Raw genomic sequence first — 19,088 nt, 5'->3', positions numbered from 1 at the left:
TGTAATATTTTTTTCTCTCTTATGGATTAAACTAATAATTAGTAAATACAGATGTTAATGTCTCTAGCAGTGACGGAAGTTACATATGTATACGTTATTTTTAGACACTGTTGTCATTAGTTATTAGAGTAAATCATTTTAACTTAAAACGCTCGTATTAGGTAAAAAAAAGATGAAATTTTGTACGATGATCGACAAGGTAACATTGTTTCACATACTATCCAATACTACCAGATTAACAGAGCTGCATTTTTTTTTTAAACTATGCTCAAGGATCAGTTCATGTACAGTATCATATATTGCGTAGTCGGTTGAGGTTAGAGAGCGTTCATCTTCAACAGTAAAACTAACTATCTAGGTTTTGATAATTCTATAGGAAGCTCCCCAAATATTTGTGACATCTGAATGTGAGTGTTCTTTTGAGATTTTCCTTGGATAAACAAAAACTTGACATCAACTTGTTTGAGTCGTCGTCACCATCAAAGTTTCGTGCTTAAAGAAAAAATTGTTACATTAATCAAAAGAAATTTATATTAAGCGGTTAGCATACGCACCATTGGCGTGCGAGACATGGGTTCGATTCCGGCGGGAACTTATGTGGTTCGGATTCCACGGTATGCTGTGTGTTCATGTCTCATATATTCTCACTGTTGAAAGGGACTCTGAACTGAAATTCAAGTCAAAAGAAAACTTGTATCTACACGATTACATTCTAAGATACTAAGCTTTCATATGAATCTACCTGTACTGAAGATTTTATGCGGATAAGAGGGTTCCAAGAAATTTTCATCAACCCTCGTATGAACTGGAAAATATCGTCTTCTATATTATTCATTATTTATATTATTAACTCTAAATGACAAAATTTTACATATAAGAAAACGTGTACAAAATAGATGTGATTTTATTTAAATGTGGTATTTTAAGAATGCAGTATCCTGCTAAGTACAACTTCATAAAATTAAAAGTAAAGTGTCCAGAAAAATAAACAGAACTTGTTATATATTTAAAGGGGGGGGGGGAGAATTATGATGCTATGGCACCAACAAAACTAATAAATAAATAAATCAATAATGGAATCTTGCAGTTTAACGTCCCACGATTCTGCCCTTTAGGCTGAGAGAGATTGCAATTAAAGCAAGTGAATGATGATGGAAGAATTGGTGGAATGAAAAAGTGGGAGGAAACGGGAGAATCTCGAGAAAACCCACGGACACTATGTTATCCACCACAAACTTACTTGGCCGGGGATCGAATCAGGGACCCTACACAAAAGAGAGAAACACTACCACTGAGCCACCGTGCCTAAGATACAAATAGAAACTTTTGCTTTTAAAGAATGTATTTAATAATGCAAGAGGATGTGTATTTGTTTTCCGTTTGACGTGAGTGGTGTACTTGATATTAACCCTTTGCCTTGCTCACAATTTAGTCTTTAAATAGAGAAACTGCGGGTTGCTTTTGCTGCAAGAGGGAAGGAGAAAAGGAGTTCGTCTTCATGTGACGCAGAGCTTTCCTTTCTGAATCCATAATTAGTTAATTAATTAAAAGCAGGAAATAAGCTGTCACAGAAGGTAGAAGATCAAACAAAATGCATTTTGTGGATTTAACAGAAATAGAAATTTAACTTTTTTTGGAGAAACTTACCATGCTTGAGACTACAAACTTAGTATCTTCTGTCAGTGATATTCTAGTTACAGCGAATGATGAGCTTCATCAGTCAGATGACTTTATGCTCATGACGTGTGGTTAATACATTAGTTATCACACCATTATTTGTAGCTTTCCAGATTGGAATTTGCTACTACTTAAATCAAGGAGTTCTCTAATTCTCTCACGATATTTGATCACTGTCAAGCGATATTTGATCACTGTCAAGAACACACTTTTGCTTCCACCGAGAATAGAACCCCCAAAATTGTTTACTAATTATGTGGTGCCGTAATAATAATAATAATAATAATAATAATAATAATAATAATTATTATTATTATTATTATTATTATTATTATTATTATTATCATCATCATCATCATCATCATCATCATCATCATCATCATCATCATCATCATCATCATCATCATCATCATCATCATCATCATCATCATCATCATCATCATCATCATCATCATCATCATCATCATCATCATCATCATCATCATCATCATCATCATCATCATCATCATCATCATCATCATCATCATCATCATCATCATCATCATCATCATCATCATCATCATCATCATCATCATCATCATCATCATTATCATCATCATTATCATTATCATTATCATCATCATCATCATCATCATCATCATCATTATCATTATCATCATTATTATCATTATCATTATCATCATTATTATCATTATCATTATCATCATTATTATCATTATCATTATCATCATCATTATCATTATCATCATCATCATCATCATCATTATCATTATCATCATCATCATCATCATTATTATTATTATTATTATTATTATTATTATTATTATCAAAAACAACAACAAGCTTCCATGCTTCACGGTTTTTCGCTAACTACTTCGTCTTTACGTACGATTTTTCTGTTTTGTTGTCGTCCATTAATTATAGTAGTCTCTTTCGTTCTCTTCCTCTCTTCCATTCCACCATACTCTCTAGCACATCCCTCATGATACACTTCCTTCTCATCCAATGTCCCATCCAGTTTCTCTTCCTCTTCTTAATAATATCTAAGATTGTTCCTTTCTCTCCCACCATTTCTAACATAATTTCATTTGGTTTCCGCTCGACCCAGCTAATTCTCTCCGTTCTTCTCCACATCTACATTTCGAAGACTTCCAGTTGTTTTTCATCATTTTTTTGCGTAATGTCCGTGTTTCTGACCCATACACCACAATGCTCCATACGAAGCGTTTTATAAGCCTTTTTCTCAACTCTTTATTTAAAGTCCCACAAAATAGTATTTTCTTTCTGCTAAAGACTTCTTTCGTCATTCCTATCCTTGCTTTTGTTTCACGTTCTCACTTCATATCATCGCTAATAATATTACCCAAGTATCGAAAACTAGCTACCTGTTCTATTTCTCCCCCTCCTACTTCTATATTTGACACCGATTTCTTCGTTCCAATCACCATGGATTTTGTCTTTCTAATATTTATTTTCATCCCATATTCTTTACAGCACTTCCTCAAGTTACCTAACATCTTATTGATTGCGTATGTGGTAGTATAGAGATCATTTAATAATCGTTTTATTGTGTATTATTCAGTGATGGACATATTTCATTATCTCCGTTTTTATAATACTATTATTATTCAATATCGTATACAGAAATTCGGAAGGTAAAGAGCTGGAGTAAACGTATAATTTGAGTATTACGATTCGGAATATAACGTATACACCTATGATTAGAAATTCGGGGACCAAACTCTGGGAGGAGATACCTAATATATACGTATAAAATTGAAAATAACTACGTTTGTAACTTAATAACTCTTTAACCACCCGGCCGATCTCGATCAAATTTTCAACATAGACGAGGTTCGGGCCTGGGATGATTATGAGCGGAGAAGAGGGAGATATCTAAAAATAATTGAAAGTGACCGATCTTAGTGTCAATTCATGGTTTTCGCGGTCCGTTTAAATCTAAATTCAGCACTTTATGTCCAAAATGAAACGTATTCTTCCTGTATAAAGAACGGCTTATCTTCTAGTACAGTATAAAATGAAAGAAACATGTTCTACTAAACACGGATTGATAAATGCCTCCTATCCGGGTTATGAACCAAGCGATTCAAAGAATTACACAGGATCTAAATATCCATGATTAAAAATGCTCTAATAACATCGGCGAAACGAATAGTCAATTAGCACCTGAAATTGTGTCTCCTACTTGAACTTATTTTATACATTTTTCTCTCTCGGATCCGGAGCAGAGGTGCCTACAGGTGGGTTTTAAGGGCGCAGGTTGGCCCATAAGGTTATTTGGGGAATATAATTTTCTTTGAAATTGGTACAATCAAATTTGAGGATAGTAAATTTGGGGGAGAGAATGGTAATTTTGGAGGGAGGAATAACAAAAATTGGGGAGAAGGGTAAATTTATGGGGTTGCGCCCAAGCCCTTGGAGGGGTGGGCATCATTGGACCGTTAAATTGTGAAACGTGGATATTTATAGTGATCGCACTGAGTCATGAAGCTTGATCTAGATCTACCAATTTCAGGACCTAATACAACGCGAGGGTGTGTTCTGGTCGTCCACTCCCCATCCATGAAGTTTTGACAGTCTCGTCTTTCTCAATTTATGGAGAACATCTCCTGAGGGTACAGTGTTGTTGGATTGCCGCTAGGTTTCGTTTTGTTGTTGTTTTATATTATTATTACCACTTAATTCGAATACCGGTAATTGTTAGTTTTTATGTTATACGTAGTTCTTTAAGTGCTTTTTTTTCTTTTTTTGTCGATCGTTCCTTCTCCAAGTCTTCTAAAGTTGGCAACATTGTTGCTGCACTTCTGTTGTTTCACGTTTTTGTGCAGAAGGCAGCTCCACGAATCGTGCCGAATTCATCCGACGCGTCACACGTGAGGGAAAGCAGTTTTATGATTGGTGTAGAGCCCAGGCTTCAAGAGTCCTTGCGGTCACTTTAAGATAGAGCGCACATTTAATTCCTGTATAATTCCTTCAATCACTCGCGATACTTTTTAAAACGTCATATTTTGCATTTTCGGCAGTTTATGAAAAGAAGTGTTCTTTGACATCTTTTTTAGAATTTTTCCCTTTATTTAGTACGAGATATCACCTCCCAAAGTTGGGTAATCTAATTTCTAAACGTACTTAGGGTGCACAGAGAAAGGAATTGGTAGTCCTGTATTACGCAAGAGCAAAATATAGTTTAGCAACTCCTACACCAACAAAAAGAAAATAACACTATCATTTTTTTAAAATTTAAGAACACTAGTATTATAGGATAAACTAAGATCAATGCAAGAAAATAATGTTCTGTTAACAACATGTGAAGAAACTGGCGTGTAAGCAAACGTATATCTGTTAAATACTACCTCCCACCTACGATTTTCAGCCTATTGATTTATATTAAGAAATATTCTTCACTAGCTGTACTTCTAAATGAATATTTTAATTGTTTGATACTTCTAATTTCTTCTTACAATTTAATAACATTTTTCCTTTTTTTACATTTTTTTTTTTTAAGTATAATGGCCGTGTGCACCAACGAAGTTCATAACCAAGGTCATAACCAAGCTCGGTAAAAATGTCTGTTGTACCAACAACGTTCAAGTCTCGGTCAAATGATGGATAAACTTGGTTTTAGCTTGAACGACCAAATTGGAGAGTTTAAACTTGGTTGATCCAAGTCAGTCTGTTTACATTCAATAATGTCTTTGTATTTTTCCACTAATGAAATTACAATACATTTCTCGTGTTTGGAAAAATGTTTTGCCCGTGGTTTCGTTATTTTTTCCATCACAATTACGATCTCTGAAATTAGACTACTCACAACTCTATGCACACAGTCTCGAAAGTCGAAAAGACCGGCACGCTGTATGCTTTCTTCATTTGTTACTTTGTTAAACGAAGATTCGAGACCAGAGACGACAACCAATCAGAGTCGATTTTACAAATTGACCGAAGTTTATTTAAACGAGATGTACTGAACTTCGACTTTCAATGGTGCAACACAAGTTCTGGAACCACATTTAAACTCGAAAGTTTAATGTTGAACGCGTTTGAGTGAACTCTCGTTTAGACTTCATTGGTGCACACGTATATTAGCAGTGTCAAGAGTACACCACGTGAAGGAGTTTGGTTTGTGTAGCGCGATATAGTCTGAATTAATATTGAAACCGGAGGGGTTTATAGATTTCTACCACTTCCGATCTTAGTAGAGAAATTAAAATGGACGCGGTGTGTATATTCTTGAGACATTTAATTTATTGCAGAAGACCTCCTCTCGCTCTCTGTTACTATTTTTATTCTGTAGTGATTAATATTGAAACCGGAAGTGGTTGATTTCTGCCATTTTCGGTTTGAATACGGAGTTAAAAGGAAATGATACAGATTCTTAGAACACAAAATCGATTAAAAAGGGCTCCTCAGTCTCTCATGATTTTTCGTTCTATATTGAAACCGAAAGTTGCTGATTTCTAACACTTCCGGTTTTTATAGAAAGTTAAGGATGGAGATGAAATGTACTCTTGGGGCGATTAATCGATAACAGAAAACCGCTTCTCGTGTTACTCTTCTTGCCCTGTACTGATCAACGTTCAAACTAAAAATGGTTGGCTTCTACTAATTCCAGGTAAACTCGCGTAGCATAGTCGATAACGCTTTCGCCTTTTGTGCGAGAGGCCCCGAGTTTGATTCCCGGTCGGGACACTCGGTCGAAAAAAATGTAGAAACTTTTTCATGCCACCCTAGTGAAGTTTGTCTAGTTTTTTCATTTCTACCAGGTAAATGCCGGGATGGTACTTACAATAATGACCCCAGGCCACTTCCTTTTTCTCAGTCTCTTTCTTCCTCCCCAATTCTCCGGGTAGTATGATCGCCGAGCGACGAGCCATGGCGATAGATGCTGAAAGCCTAGAGATCTAATTTCTAATCTTAATATGCCATTTCCAGCGGATAAATTACCACCACTACGATTTTGATTCCTTTCTTTTGACTCTACATTCTGACCAAAAATGGTGATCCATCAAGCAGCTCTTGAGGTTTTATCTTCCGGACGGATACATATAGAGACAAGAAATGAAATTTTTGAGTTTTACGTCCCACGGTTATGCCGGTTAGGCTAAAGGAGACGGTGATAATGAGAAATGAATGAAAATGGTGAAATGAAGAAAGTGGGAGGAAACGGGAGAACCCCGAGAAAACCCACGCACACGGTGTTTGTCCACCACAAAGTTCACTTGGCGGGGGCTGGGATCGAACCCGGGATCCCAAGCACCAGAGGTGAACGCTCTACCACTGAGCCACCGCGGCCCCATATAGAGACAAGAGTGAATATACAAAATAGGAGTGCTTCGTAAATCAAAGTTCTTGAAAATGTATAATTATGACCTCATTATACAGGTATTCACTCCCATAACCTAATAGTATTCCCCTGATATAATGTACTGTGACCTTTTAACTGAATATCGTTAAAAATAATAAGTTTCTGCTATTGTGAAAACTGAAAAAAAAAAGATAGCTATGTAATACTACGGTACAAATGAGGCTTTTTTTATGGTAATTGTGGGACGAATTAGGATGGTATTCAGCCTGACTCTTCGGAGTCTAATTCTGGTCAATGAAGCGGATGTGAAAAGCTCGTTGACTTAAAAAGAACGTGAACCTTTAAACTCTCGTTTACGGAGTTCGGAGTTCTCGAGGCGACGGCCGAATGTTCAATCGATGATGGTGAGAAATTGCCCTATTAGTTCAGGCTGTTGACATAAGAGATTCCCTCTCCCTCTTTCTCTTGGCCCTTAGTCATCGCTCTCAATCACACACACACACACATATATATATATATACGAAGACAAGAAGAAAGAATGGATTTTGAAGCGATTCACGCACTTTCTTTTAGCTGCAATAACTGAGGATAATGAACCATTTTTTAAATTTCATATTGTTTCCATATACGATTACATAAAGTCAGCAGGCTGACCATTTTTTTTTCCTTACCTTCGAGTGACGATAGGAAAGAATTATGACAATCATGAAAAAAAAAAAAAAAAGAATTAAGTATTTCAACAAATTTACACATTTCATGGTCCCTACATAAGGGCGCCGATCCTAGGGGGGCCGGGCCCCCCAAAGCTCATGTGTGCCCCTATTGTATTTATTAATATACAATATTTGGCATAATTTGAGTGCAATTTTTCTTAAAAAATCTTCATATATATATCTTCATCATCTGAATGCCTCCCTCTCCCAAATTTACAGAGAAATCGGCGCCCTTGTCCCTACATGTCGGAAAAGTGATTTTTAAAAGATATTTTTCCGTTCGCTCGTTTCTCCATTCGTTACTATGTATGTATAGTCGCCAAGATGCCATACCGTTCAGCTTATCTGCATCAGATGTTAAACTTACGTTGTTAAAAAAGAATCCCCAGGTTTTTTATATTTCGAATTTTCTTCGAAGATTGCCCCCCGAAGGATAGTTTACTGTAGGTGAAAACAAAAATAAAACTGCTACTTTCTCGAAAATGTCTGCAACGATAAAAATCTGCGACTTTCTCGAAAATGTCTGTAATGATCAAAACTGCGAATTTCTCGAAAATGTCTGTAAGGTTAAAAAAAAACTGGGACTTTCTCGAAAATATCTGTAACGATAAAAAAACTGTGACTTTCTCGAAAATATCTGTAACGATTTTGTATATTTTTCATACATCAATACAATATTTCATGGGCCGCGGTGGTTTAGTGATAGAGCGCTCACCTCTTGTGCATGGGGTCCCTGGTTAGATCCCAGCTCACGATAGAAATAAACTTTATGTTGGACACACACTGTGTATATGGGTTTTCTCCTGATTCTCCCGTTTCCTCTCACTTTCTTCATTCCACCAGTACGTTCATTCTCATCATCACAGTATCTCTCTTAGTTTCGGTGGATAATCATTTACGTTCGAAAAATTCGGGAGGATATTTTACTCTTGAATGAGAGCTCTGTTTGGATGATTTTCTCACAAATGAGTTATTTGTTTGTCGTTTATTTTTATAATTCATAAATAAATATTTTATTAATAACCTTGTAATGCTGCATTAATTATCTTCTTACGAAAATATCTGCAAGGGGTAGTTTACTCTTGGAAGTAAGTTTCTTACAATTTCTTACGACTTTTGCTGTTTTATTATTTCACTTGAGAAAAGTCATTAATAGCCCTAGTATTGAATAAGTCTGTTCTCATGTTAAATTTACAAGGGGTAGTTTACTTTGGAGGGTGTTTTATTCAGATGAAATTTTCCGAAAACTCAATTCTGAAACGAATTTCAGAAATAAATGTTTCAGTAATAACTGAAGTGTAACCTTATTTAGAATAAGAAATTGGAGCGAGAAACTTCAGTGTGGTGACTCACACCTTTTAATAGATTTCTATGCAGAAGTACGGGAAGGCAATGTCGCGTCCGCTGATTAACAAGTATATCAATACAAAAACTGGAAGAGTGAGTGAGTTCAGTTGGTTCCCATACCCTCTATTCAAATTTTAACAAAAGAAATACTGTCCAAAGCTTCAACACACACTGTATTTTAAACTATAATGTGTTACAGTTTCGGATATCTAACATATCCTTCATCAGACACTACACATAGTCTGACGAAGGATATGTATATATAGTGTCTGATGAAGGATAGGTTAAATATTCGAAACTGTAACACATTATAGTTTAAAATACAGTGTGTGTTGAAGCTTCGGTCAGTATTTCTTTTGTTACAAATTATAAATGAGGCATTCCTTATTCTTCACATCATATTCCTTAATGCTAATTTTGCGTTAAAAATAAGGATTTTTTTTTAAAATAGCGTTCCACGATTATTTCCTTTAGGCTAACGGACACAGAACTAATGAAAGTGAATCATTATAAATTGGTGGAGTAAGAATGTGGAAGAGAACGGGAAAAACCCGAGAAAACCCACGAACACGGTATTGTCCAGAACCTACTTTGCTCTTAGGAAACGTCAAAAAGGCTAGACAACGTACAAAATTAACACAAACTCACTGTTACTGGGAACAAAACCAGAGATCCCTTGTACTAGAGGTGAGCGCTCACGGCATGGACACGAACAAAAACTCTTTTTAACTTTCACCGCTGATCAGTGGCTAGCGCATGCGCCTTTTGTGCAGATGGTTTCAGCTTTGATTCCCGGTGGGAGAGTATTAAAAATTTGAACGCATTGCGATGGTCTGTGTTCCACTTTAAACTGTAGTCCACGTCTTATATAGCCTCGGCGCTGAAAAGGAACGCTAAATTTCAAAACACATACAAACACAACTTTTATTAAGGTTATAAACGCCCATGCTCTTCCATGGGACTCAAATTACGATGGACTGCACCTCGTGATCCGAAATCTACTATTACCACCACCGTCACTGAGTTACCATGCTTCCAAGCGTGTACTTCTATACCTAATTAACTATAAAACGGCATATTAAACCACAGAAAATCTTGAAAGTCCGCTCTCCTGAAATTTGCTTGGACCGACGTATTTGTTTCAATCCTTATTGATATCTTGTTCCATCATATCTGTCAAAACTGAATGGGAACCCGCAAAGTTATACAGAAATTGTCGTCACTGGGCTTTAAATGGGATTGAAACTTTATTTCAATACATCTAAAGGTATTTTCTCCTTAAACTTGATTTTTTTTCTTCCAGTGCTTCCCAGCTTCGTTGCGATCGAGATGATCCACGATATTGCTAAAGAGGAGGAGAAAGGGTCGTTTGTACCCAACCAGTTTCACAAGATTTATATCCATCGATACGAGAATGTCAGTATTCTCTTTGCAGACATTAAAGGATTCACTGGTAAGTATTTACGTCAATCACGTATTTATTTTTTTTATATTTTTCTATTTATTTATTTATTTATTTATTTTTTTTACTTATTTGCTGAGTTGAACTTACATGTTCGTTTGTTAATTGTCATCAGATGTATCAAAAATGATCTTGAATTCATTTATGCGTAACTACTTTTAGGAATAAAATATTTTTGTTGATCATTTTACATTCTACATATTTTTATGATTGCAGAATATTGAATGATACATATTTGGAAACTAAAATCTTTCAGTTTTACGTCGCAGGGTTTTACGTCCCACTCACTAAAGGAGAGAGATGATTAATGAAAGACAATGATGTGTGAAACAAAAATGTTGGAATAACAATTTCGACGATTGTTGATGAACCCCGACAAAACCCACAGACAAGATGTTGCGCTCCAACACAAACTCACATGGTTTTGGATCGAACCAGAGGCCTCTCGCATAAGAGGTGATCGAGCGCTCTACCACGGAATCTCCGTACTCCCCTGATACATATTTGAGTTAAAGTTATAGAACTTGATTTCTACTGGCAATTATCTAATTATTCTATGTTAGAGAAATCAAAAATATTAGTTGGCCGATTTTCAACGGCATATATTATTTAATTCTACTTATTTTATATATCAAGGTTAAGGCTATAAGAAGTCTTATCTAGTCTACCACGTAAACATGATGGAAAATTCTAGGATAATATTTTACAGTAAGAAAAAATAGAAACTAAAAAAAAAGTACAAAATTGTTATATATGTTTTAAGGAAACAGACGCTCACTCTCACACGCACTCATACAACACACAAATATTATAGTGCTACACTATGCTATATTATGTATAATAAATACGTATGTGTTTAAACACAAACAAACTATTTGCTGAGCAAAACAATATATTCACATAATAAAGTACATACGTGTTACAGTTTCGCCAACTAATACTTTGGCTTCATCAGACACAGCTTGCTCAGCAAATAGTTTGTTTGTATTTAAGTATATACAAAGCAAAGCTTCTACTTATGGAAAATATTACATATGTGTTATAATATGTAATTTACAGTTTATATCCTTATGACGAACTTCCTGTTGGCTCTTCTGCCTCTGTGTACATTGAACGCTGCTTCGATAGCAATAAATTGTAAACTGCTCTTTTGAAAGACTCTTCAGAGCTCGACTCACGAGGTATCGAGATTGGCAAAGCATTCTAATTACGACAGGTTGAAACTGTATATGATATCGAAGAATAAGTAGCTGAATGTGGAGCAATTACATGCTGTCCATTAATACATAATCTTGTGTCTCTGTCATGGAAATCTGTTTATAAAAATTAAGATGTTTCAGAAGGTAAGAAGTTTCTGTAAAACTAAGTGTTTTGTAGAGCTATACCAACCAGTGCAATTTACACCGTTGCTGCATCTTCAACCATTGTATCTTTACCAAGAATGGCAATATATGCTCAGAGAATTTTAAGTTAAAAATAAAACGTTTGTAAGCATTTTGCACCCAATGCAAACGGTTTTGTAAATGTATATCGGCGTCAATTAATAAAATCCTGGTAGACCAAGTTAGAAAGTTAGCCACGTTTAGTGTGTATGTGTGTGTGTTTTTAAAGAATCATTTTGGTGAAACCCTCGTAGTATGTACGGCAATAACGTAGACCTATGTTGTTAATTTCTTTCTTTTTATGGAGTTTGGTTTATCGAAACTTATGTCCGTCCGTCCGTCTGTTCGTCTGTCCGAGAGACAAAAAAATCGCAAGAACTAGTTGATTGCTCACTATCAATTTTGGCCAGGATATAAAGGGAAAAAGCTAAGAATCCAGGTAGTTGATTGAGGTCATGGGTAAAAGTGGGTCTGAAAAGGTAGGGGGACGGTAGGTAGCGGCATGACGTCACGCTGTCCCCTGCCTATCTTTGTCCATTGGATTTTTTTTTAAACAGGGGACGCCGTACATACTTTTTTGGAGGTGAGGAACGGCGTCCCCCCGCTTTTACCTCTGATTGAGGTATATTCAAACCATAAGTGCTAGAAAACAACCATTTCCGGTTTGAGTGTTCACTATAATAGCATAAATAGTAATACAAAGCAAGAAGCGCTTTCCTTCATTGAAATGTCCTATAAAACATTTCTTCTCCATCCTTAACTCTCTACTAAACCTGTAAGTGAGAGAAATCTAGTAAAGCTTCTGGTTTCAATTTTGACTTTCATAGAGCAAAAACGACAAGAAATAGCAGAAACGATTTTTGTTTGGGAATCGATTTAGCGTTTTAAGAATAGGCATTATCTTTTCTTTTAAGCTATTCAAAGCGAAAGCAGCAAAATTCAACCACTTTCGGATTGAACGTTGATTGCTATACAGAAAAAAAAAAAAAAAAGAATAGAAGGGAGAAGTGGTTTTCTGCGATCAATTTAAGCATCCCAAGAATATATTCCATATTCATTCTGATCTGCCTACTAAACCGGAAGTAGTACAAATCTACAACCACTCCCGGTTTTATTATTACTTGAGAAAATATTGCACCATACAAACAAAACTCCACGTGATGTACTCGTGACGCTGCTACTTATTTTTCAAGAGCTTTACCTGGTACTGTCATACGCAGCATCAGAAATGAGATTTGAGATCAACCAATGAGCTCGCGACACGCTGTTGCCAAACCTCATGTGAGAAGTTTATGAATATTGCGGCCTTTAAGAAGACTCTCGTCTTACTAAGAACGAACAGCATTTTGGCCGAAACACTCTCACGACTAGATTTGGCAATGTTGCTGTAAACAGATTAGTGGACGTAAGGACAAGACTTAAGGTCATACTCCAATTCTGCTGTCGTGCACAATAGTATGAAAATTATATGTGTTATCTTATATTGGTAATTCCTTTATAATTGAATTGCATACTGAAGAAACTTCGTAACGTTATATGTTATTGTAGGCTTTTGTGTGAAATGATTAGATCGTACTATTTTCTTTGTTCTAAACGGAAAAAATTCCCGTTCAACTCCCGTGAAGGTGGAAACTTCAGAATTATCCTTAAAACCTTCAAGACCTTCAAATGTAGAACTACCAAACTGTCAGATGACTTCTGGCAATTATTAAATTTCCAAGTTTTACCTAATAATATTTTATTTTTAAAATGTCCGTGGCAGGGAAACATTTAAGTAAGGAGGATCGGTACTTACAGCTAACGTGACTATAAGTTTGTCAACAATTTGAGAGATATTCAGTAAATACAGTAATAAGTAGTTATTTTTGTTGACTACAGTGGCATGCTTACTATGCACATGCCGAAGAAGAAGAAGAAATAATTGATTGGGGCTTAATGGGGACGTCGGCAATGAGGCTATATGTCACCGTCACGAGAACGAAAAAACAAGTAACAAGAGTAGAAGTGACTCACTCGTCAGTGCAATTCCATCGTACTATTGAAATTTGAATAACATAGTCTCTTTTAGAGATGGCCGGAACCGGTTCCTAGTGGAACTGGGTTTCGGCTCTGAGCGGATCCGGGTCTAGAAGATCCGGTTCAGGAACCGGGTTTTCGGATCCACGTTTGAAACAGTTTCTTGAGATCCGGTTCTGAATTTATGTACGATGTCGTCTCCTGAGGAGGAACGTGTGAACGTAATCGAACAGGCGGGGAGGACACAAGAGCGTGGTCCTCTTCGCAGTGTCTTGAAGGTCAATTTTGTGCCTCCTTTACGGGTCTTTGGAGGTGGGGGTTGGGATCCAGGTTTGGAGCCAGTTCCTAAGATCCAATTCCAGAACCGGATTTTCAGATCCATGTCTGGAACCGGTTCTGAAAACAAGATCTGCAATAACCGGTTTCCTGCGGAACCGGAACTTTGTGGCCATCCCTACTCTCTTTGTCTCGAAAACAAGATATGAGAAAATTTTGTTTTAGCAATACGTATCGCAATGGAGTTAAAGGGGGCTTTAATTTTTGTTTGTCGAAAATAAAGCTTTTCAAGAATCCCTAAAGTTATGAAGAAGAAACTCAGCTTATAAACTTCGTCATTAAAAACAATTGAACATCAATGTAAGTGTTTCCAAAAACTGTTTCTAAAGGTAAAAAGTCATATTTCTATAATATTCAAATTTTCCCTTCTTAGTAAAACAAAACTGACCAAAATACCAAATTCTGTTTTAATAATACTTGTGTAACTGTTCCGGCATTGTAACATTGCCTTCATCAGGCACGTTTCTTTTCTTTAATCGGAAAATGCCAATATGAGGATTCGCTTAAATAAGAGTTGTTAAATTCAGTATACAAACTCAGTTAAATATAATGAAATACGTGTATCAGTGTTTTCAAAAGTCGCACTCCTAAAGGGGAAAACAATTTCAGTGAAATAAAGAAAATTCTAAGGCATTTTCGAAAACTTCGCCCAAAGAAAATTCATCCCTTAAAAGCAAACTACCCCTTGAAGATTTTCCCATAAAATATGACATATTTCATATGGGTATGTTCGGGTTATTAACAAAATATTTGATCATAAAATAATAAGAAAATCACATGAGTGATACCTTACAAAACTGTCAAAAGAAAACTCACCCCAAGAGTAAACAAACAGTTATGAATATTTTGATGTAAGTGATATGTATATGCAACGGTATAGGAATAATAATGAAAACATTATTTATGAAATATGACCAAAAACCGCTAAGCCGTTTTAGAGAAAGTAGTCTGAAAGGAAACTCATCCCCAGAAGTAAAATATTCCTTGAGATTTTTTTTTTTTTTTTTTTTTTGTAAGGAATAATTTACACAGCATTATAAAGTTGTTAATGAACTGTTTATTTATGAAAAATGAACAAAATTGCTTGAGTTGTTTTTGAGAACATCGTCCGGTGAAAAAAAATCTCTTCAGCCCCCAAGAATAAACTACCTCTTGTAGATAGCTTCGGGACAAATGAGTTACACACTATTGTCAGGTTATTAATGATATATATTTATTTATAAAATATGAAAAAATCACCTAAATTTGTTGTTGAGAAAATTGAAAAATCACTTCCGAAAATAAACCACTCTTCCTAGATTTTTAAAAGGACAATTGAGTTACGCCATGTTGTCAAATTGTTAGTATGAAATAAGAACAAACTTGCATGAATCGTTTTAGAGAAAATCATTTTAAAAAATTCAAGACTAAACCATGCCTTCTCGATTTTTTCCAGATAAATGACTTATATCACATGATCAGGTTGTTTCTGAAAAATTGATTTGTAAAATTAGAGCTGTTTTTAAGAAAATCACATTTAATTTTTTTTACCCTGAAGTAAACTATACTTATTTTTACTGGTAGGAAAAAAAAACTTCTAAACCTTCCCCTAAAGAATTACATTTAAAAAACTTAAGTTTAAAATTTGGTTGAAATATTAAACGGTATAGTCTTTAGGTGAGTGTAGATCAGGACGAATAGATGTAGAAAAATCAATACCGACAACGTTTGTGAGATGATACCTGGCACCAAGATAAGACAAAAAGTATAGACCAACCTGGGTGCACAAGTGCTTCCTTTCGGAGCTATAGGCTGCCGAAAATATAAAAAAAAAAAGAGCTTTAAAGAACCATAGCTCCAAACCTATTGGACCTACCGTAGTCGGGTTAAGACTTCACTTAGAAACTAGTATTGCCCTATCCAAATATCCAAGTTTGAGAATCCTGTGATACTTCCACGATAATTTTTATAGAGGTAGTTGCTGAATACTTCAAATTTTATGGCGTAGCCCAGTTCCCTCTTCAAAAATATTTGCATGCGTACCTTAGGATTCTGAAACATGTATTTTTGGATAGTACACTATTACAGAGTGTTTGTGTCTGATGAAGAGGACGTTAGGTCCTTGAAACTGTAACACATTGTAAGTATAGTTTTTAATATATTTCATTCTGCTCTGGTCAGAACTGTGTTTTATTTGTTAGTACACTATTAGTTCCTAAGTGCAATCTTGACCCGACTTCGGAGATCTCATAGTTTTGTTTATGTTTTAAATTTTATATGTTCATGTTTTCAGCAGCTTGTAATTCTGACAGGAAACATTTGTACACCCAGGTTAGTCTATACTTTTTGACATATCTTGGTGTCAGGAATCACCTCCGAAACGTTGTCGGTGTTGTTCTGATATACCATATATATATATATATATATATATATATATACAGTGGCTCAAAAGTAGGTATACAATATCGTACTGATTAGCTCATTGCATTTTATGTCATTTCTTATTGTTATCCATCAGGTAGACTTAGTTTCTTTATTATTTGTTCTTAATGTGATTTTACTTACATCTTAAGCTCGGAAGAGCAGAAGCAAATAAACCCACAAACTAGAATGTTATACTTGATCAATGCAGGGGTGTATACCTACTTTTGGGTCACCCTATATATATATATATATATATATATATATATATATATATATATATATATATATATATAGGGTGTTTCAGATAAAACGTCCAGTGCTTATAAATCCGAAATGGCTGAGAATAAAAAGATGAAACAAAAACTGAGATAGGAAAATGTCATATGACGCATCACATGGTGTTGTTGTGGTGACCCACAGGGCCCTCCTTCAAGGAGGCCCAGGGGCCAACTTCAAATTTTCAAATAGGAACATGTATTGAATCATACCTCATTCAATAGTCCTTGAAATACGAAACAACTTTTGTAGGAAACAATTTTCGATTTGGGCCACCGTTTTTAAATGGCCGCAAAAAGTGGGTCCTATATCAGATAAAACGTCCAGTGCTTATAAATCCGAAATGGCTGAGAATAAAAAGATGAAACAAAAACTGAGATAGGAAAATGTCATATGACGCATCACATGGTGTTGTTGTGGTGACCCACAGGGCCCTCCTTCAAGGGGCCCAGGGGCCAACTTCAAATTTTCAAATAGGAACATGTATTGAATCATACCTCATTCAATAGTCCTTGAAATACGAAACAACTTTTGTAGGAAACAATTTTCGATTTGGGGCACCGTTTTCAAAATGGCCGCAAAAAGTCCTGTATCAGTTTGAAGTTGACACCTGGACCCCTTTCACGGAGTTTCCTGAGGGTCACCCCAACAGCACCACTTGATATGCTTTATCATCGTTTCTATCTCAGTTTTTGTTTCATCTCTCTATTCTCAACCGTTTCTGATTTAGGCCTATAAGCACTGGACGTTTTATCTGATACAGGACATTTTTTGCGGCCATTTTGAAAACGGTGGCCCAGATCGAAAATTGTTTCCTACAAAAGTTGTTTCGTTTTTCAAGTACTATTGAATGAGGTATGATTCAATACGTGTTCCCATTCGAAAATTTGAAGTTGGCCCCTGGGCCCCCTTGAAGGAGAGCCCTGTGGGTCACCACGACAACACCATGTGATGCGTCCTATGACATTTTCCTATCTCAGTTTTTGTTTCATCTTTTTATTCTCAGCCATTTCGGATTTATAAGCACTGGACGTATATAATATAAATTTGTGTTTTGTGGTGCTGAGAATAGTGTCTTGTTGCTAAAAGGAGTAGAAATAAACATTATTTGCATAACAGTAATGATGTAGTACCAAATTATTCAGTTGTATAATGGAATAAAGGTACTGAATTCAAGAGAATTTGTTATATTTCAACATAAAGTGAATGCATACAGTATGCTTTAGTTGTTTTACAAACTATGGGAAACACACAGTCGTCACACATCACAGCACAGTTACAATATAACAACGTTAACAATTTGTGTGTGCACTTTAGTTTAGTAATGTTATATTTTCTAAAACTGAACGGATGCAAAGCAGGAACACTTTCTTTTAGGTTTGTAAGAGGAAACTACGGTGAAAAAATTAGAAACTTACAAGCTCTTCCACGTGTAAGAAAAACCAATATTCTACAAGAGGGGGGGGGGACTGTAATAGTATGTATTTTTATATTTTGGTAGACAATAAAAGTAATAAAAAATTAATTTGTGTTCCTATGTATGCACAGACTACTTCAACCTTTTAGTTGCTGACATTTTTTTCTTTAATTCTAATTTAAATTTAATAAGAATTATTATTTTTTCAAAAGAAAATGTTAGAAAGAAAATCAAGAAAAGCAGAAGCCTCTTAATTATGGTAGGAACAGTAAGCATCTTGTTTTTTCGTCATATGTCATATACGAAATAGGTATTTTCCGTGTTATTCATTCTCTTCGGATTTATTCGTATGTATCTATTATTTCTTCTTCTTCTCTCAGCCTTTGTGTACTGACTTTTAATTAATTCTTTCCAGAAACCAATATTTTCTTTATCTTTTCTTCGAAGGTAAAACAAGCTTGTTAACTTTTTTTTTTTTTTTACCAGTCTCTGTCTTTTCCAGTGTATACCAACTCATATAATTTAATGTTCATTGTATTGATAATATAATTTATTATAGTGATATATGAGCCGCTATTTTTGATCATTATTTTTGATTTTATAATGGGTTAGTGTCCTATTGAGATCTATGTTTTAATAAAATAAAAATTAATCCTTTGACTGGATATTGCATTCAGAGAGTAGTAAGGAATATAATGGGTTTTCTACACAGATTCGAACACTTCAGACAAGTAAT

At 35.3% G+C, this 19,088-nt stretch overlaps 1 protein-coding gene across 4 annotated transcripts in view; it reads left to right on the top strand.

Annotated features, from left to right (window-relative positions):
- The window catches only part of Ac78C (adenylyl cyclase 78C), a 636,268-nt gene that overhangs the window by 475,721 nt on the left and 141,459 nt on the right, over positions 1-19,088 (top strand). For all 4 annotated transcript variants that reach the window (XR_014132796.1, XM_081769540.1, XM_081769538.1 and 1 more), the window contains one exon: positions 10,364-10,513. Coding sequence is in view for 3 of the 4 variants with exons in the window: in XM_081769540.1 (XP_081625666.1) it covers positions 10,364-10,513 (150 nt within the window). In the remaining variant the exon portion in view is untranslated. The remainder of the gene's footprint in view (positions 1-10,363; positions 10,514-19,088) is intronic.

Source organism: Thermobia domestica, chromosome 8 (genome assembly GCF_964235325.1).
Source record: "Thermobia domestica chromosome 8, izTheDome1.hap1.1, whole genome shotgun sequence".
Classification (NCBI taxonomy): Eukaryota; Metazoa; Arthropoda; class Insecta; order Zygentoma; family Lepismatidae; genus Thermobia; species Thermobia domestica.
This window is presented reverse-complemented; position numbering and strand designations above follow the sequence as displayed.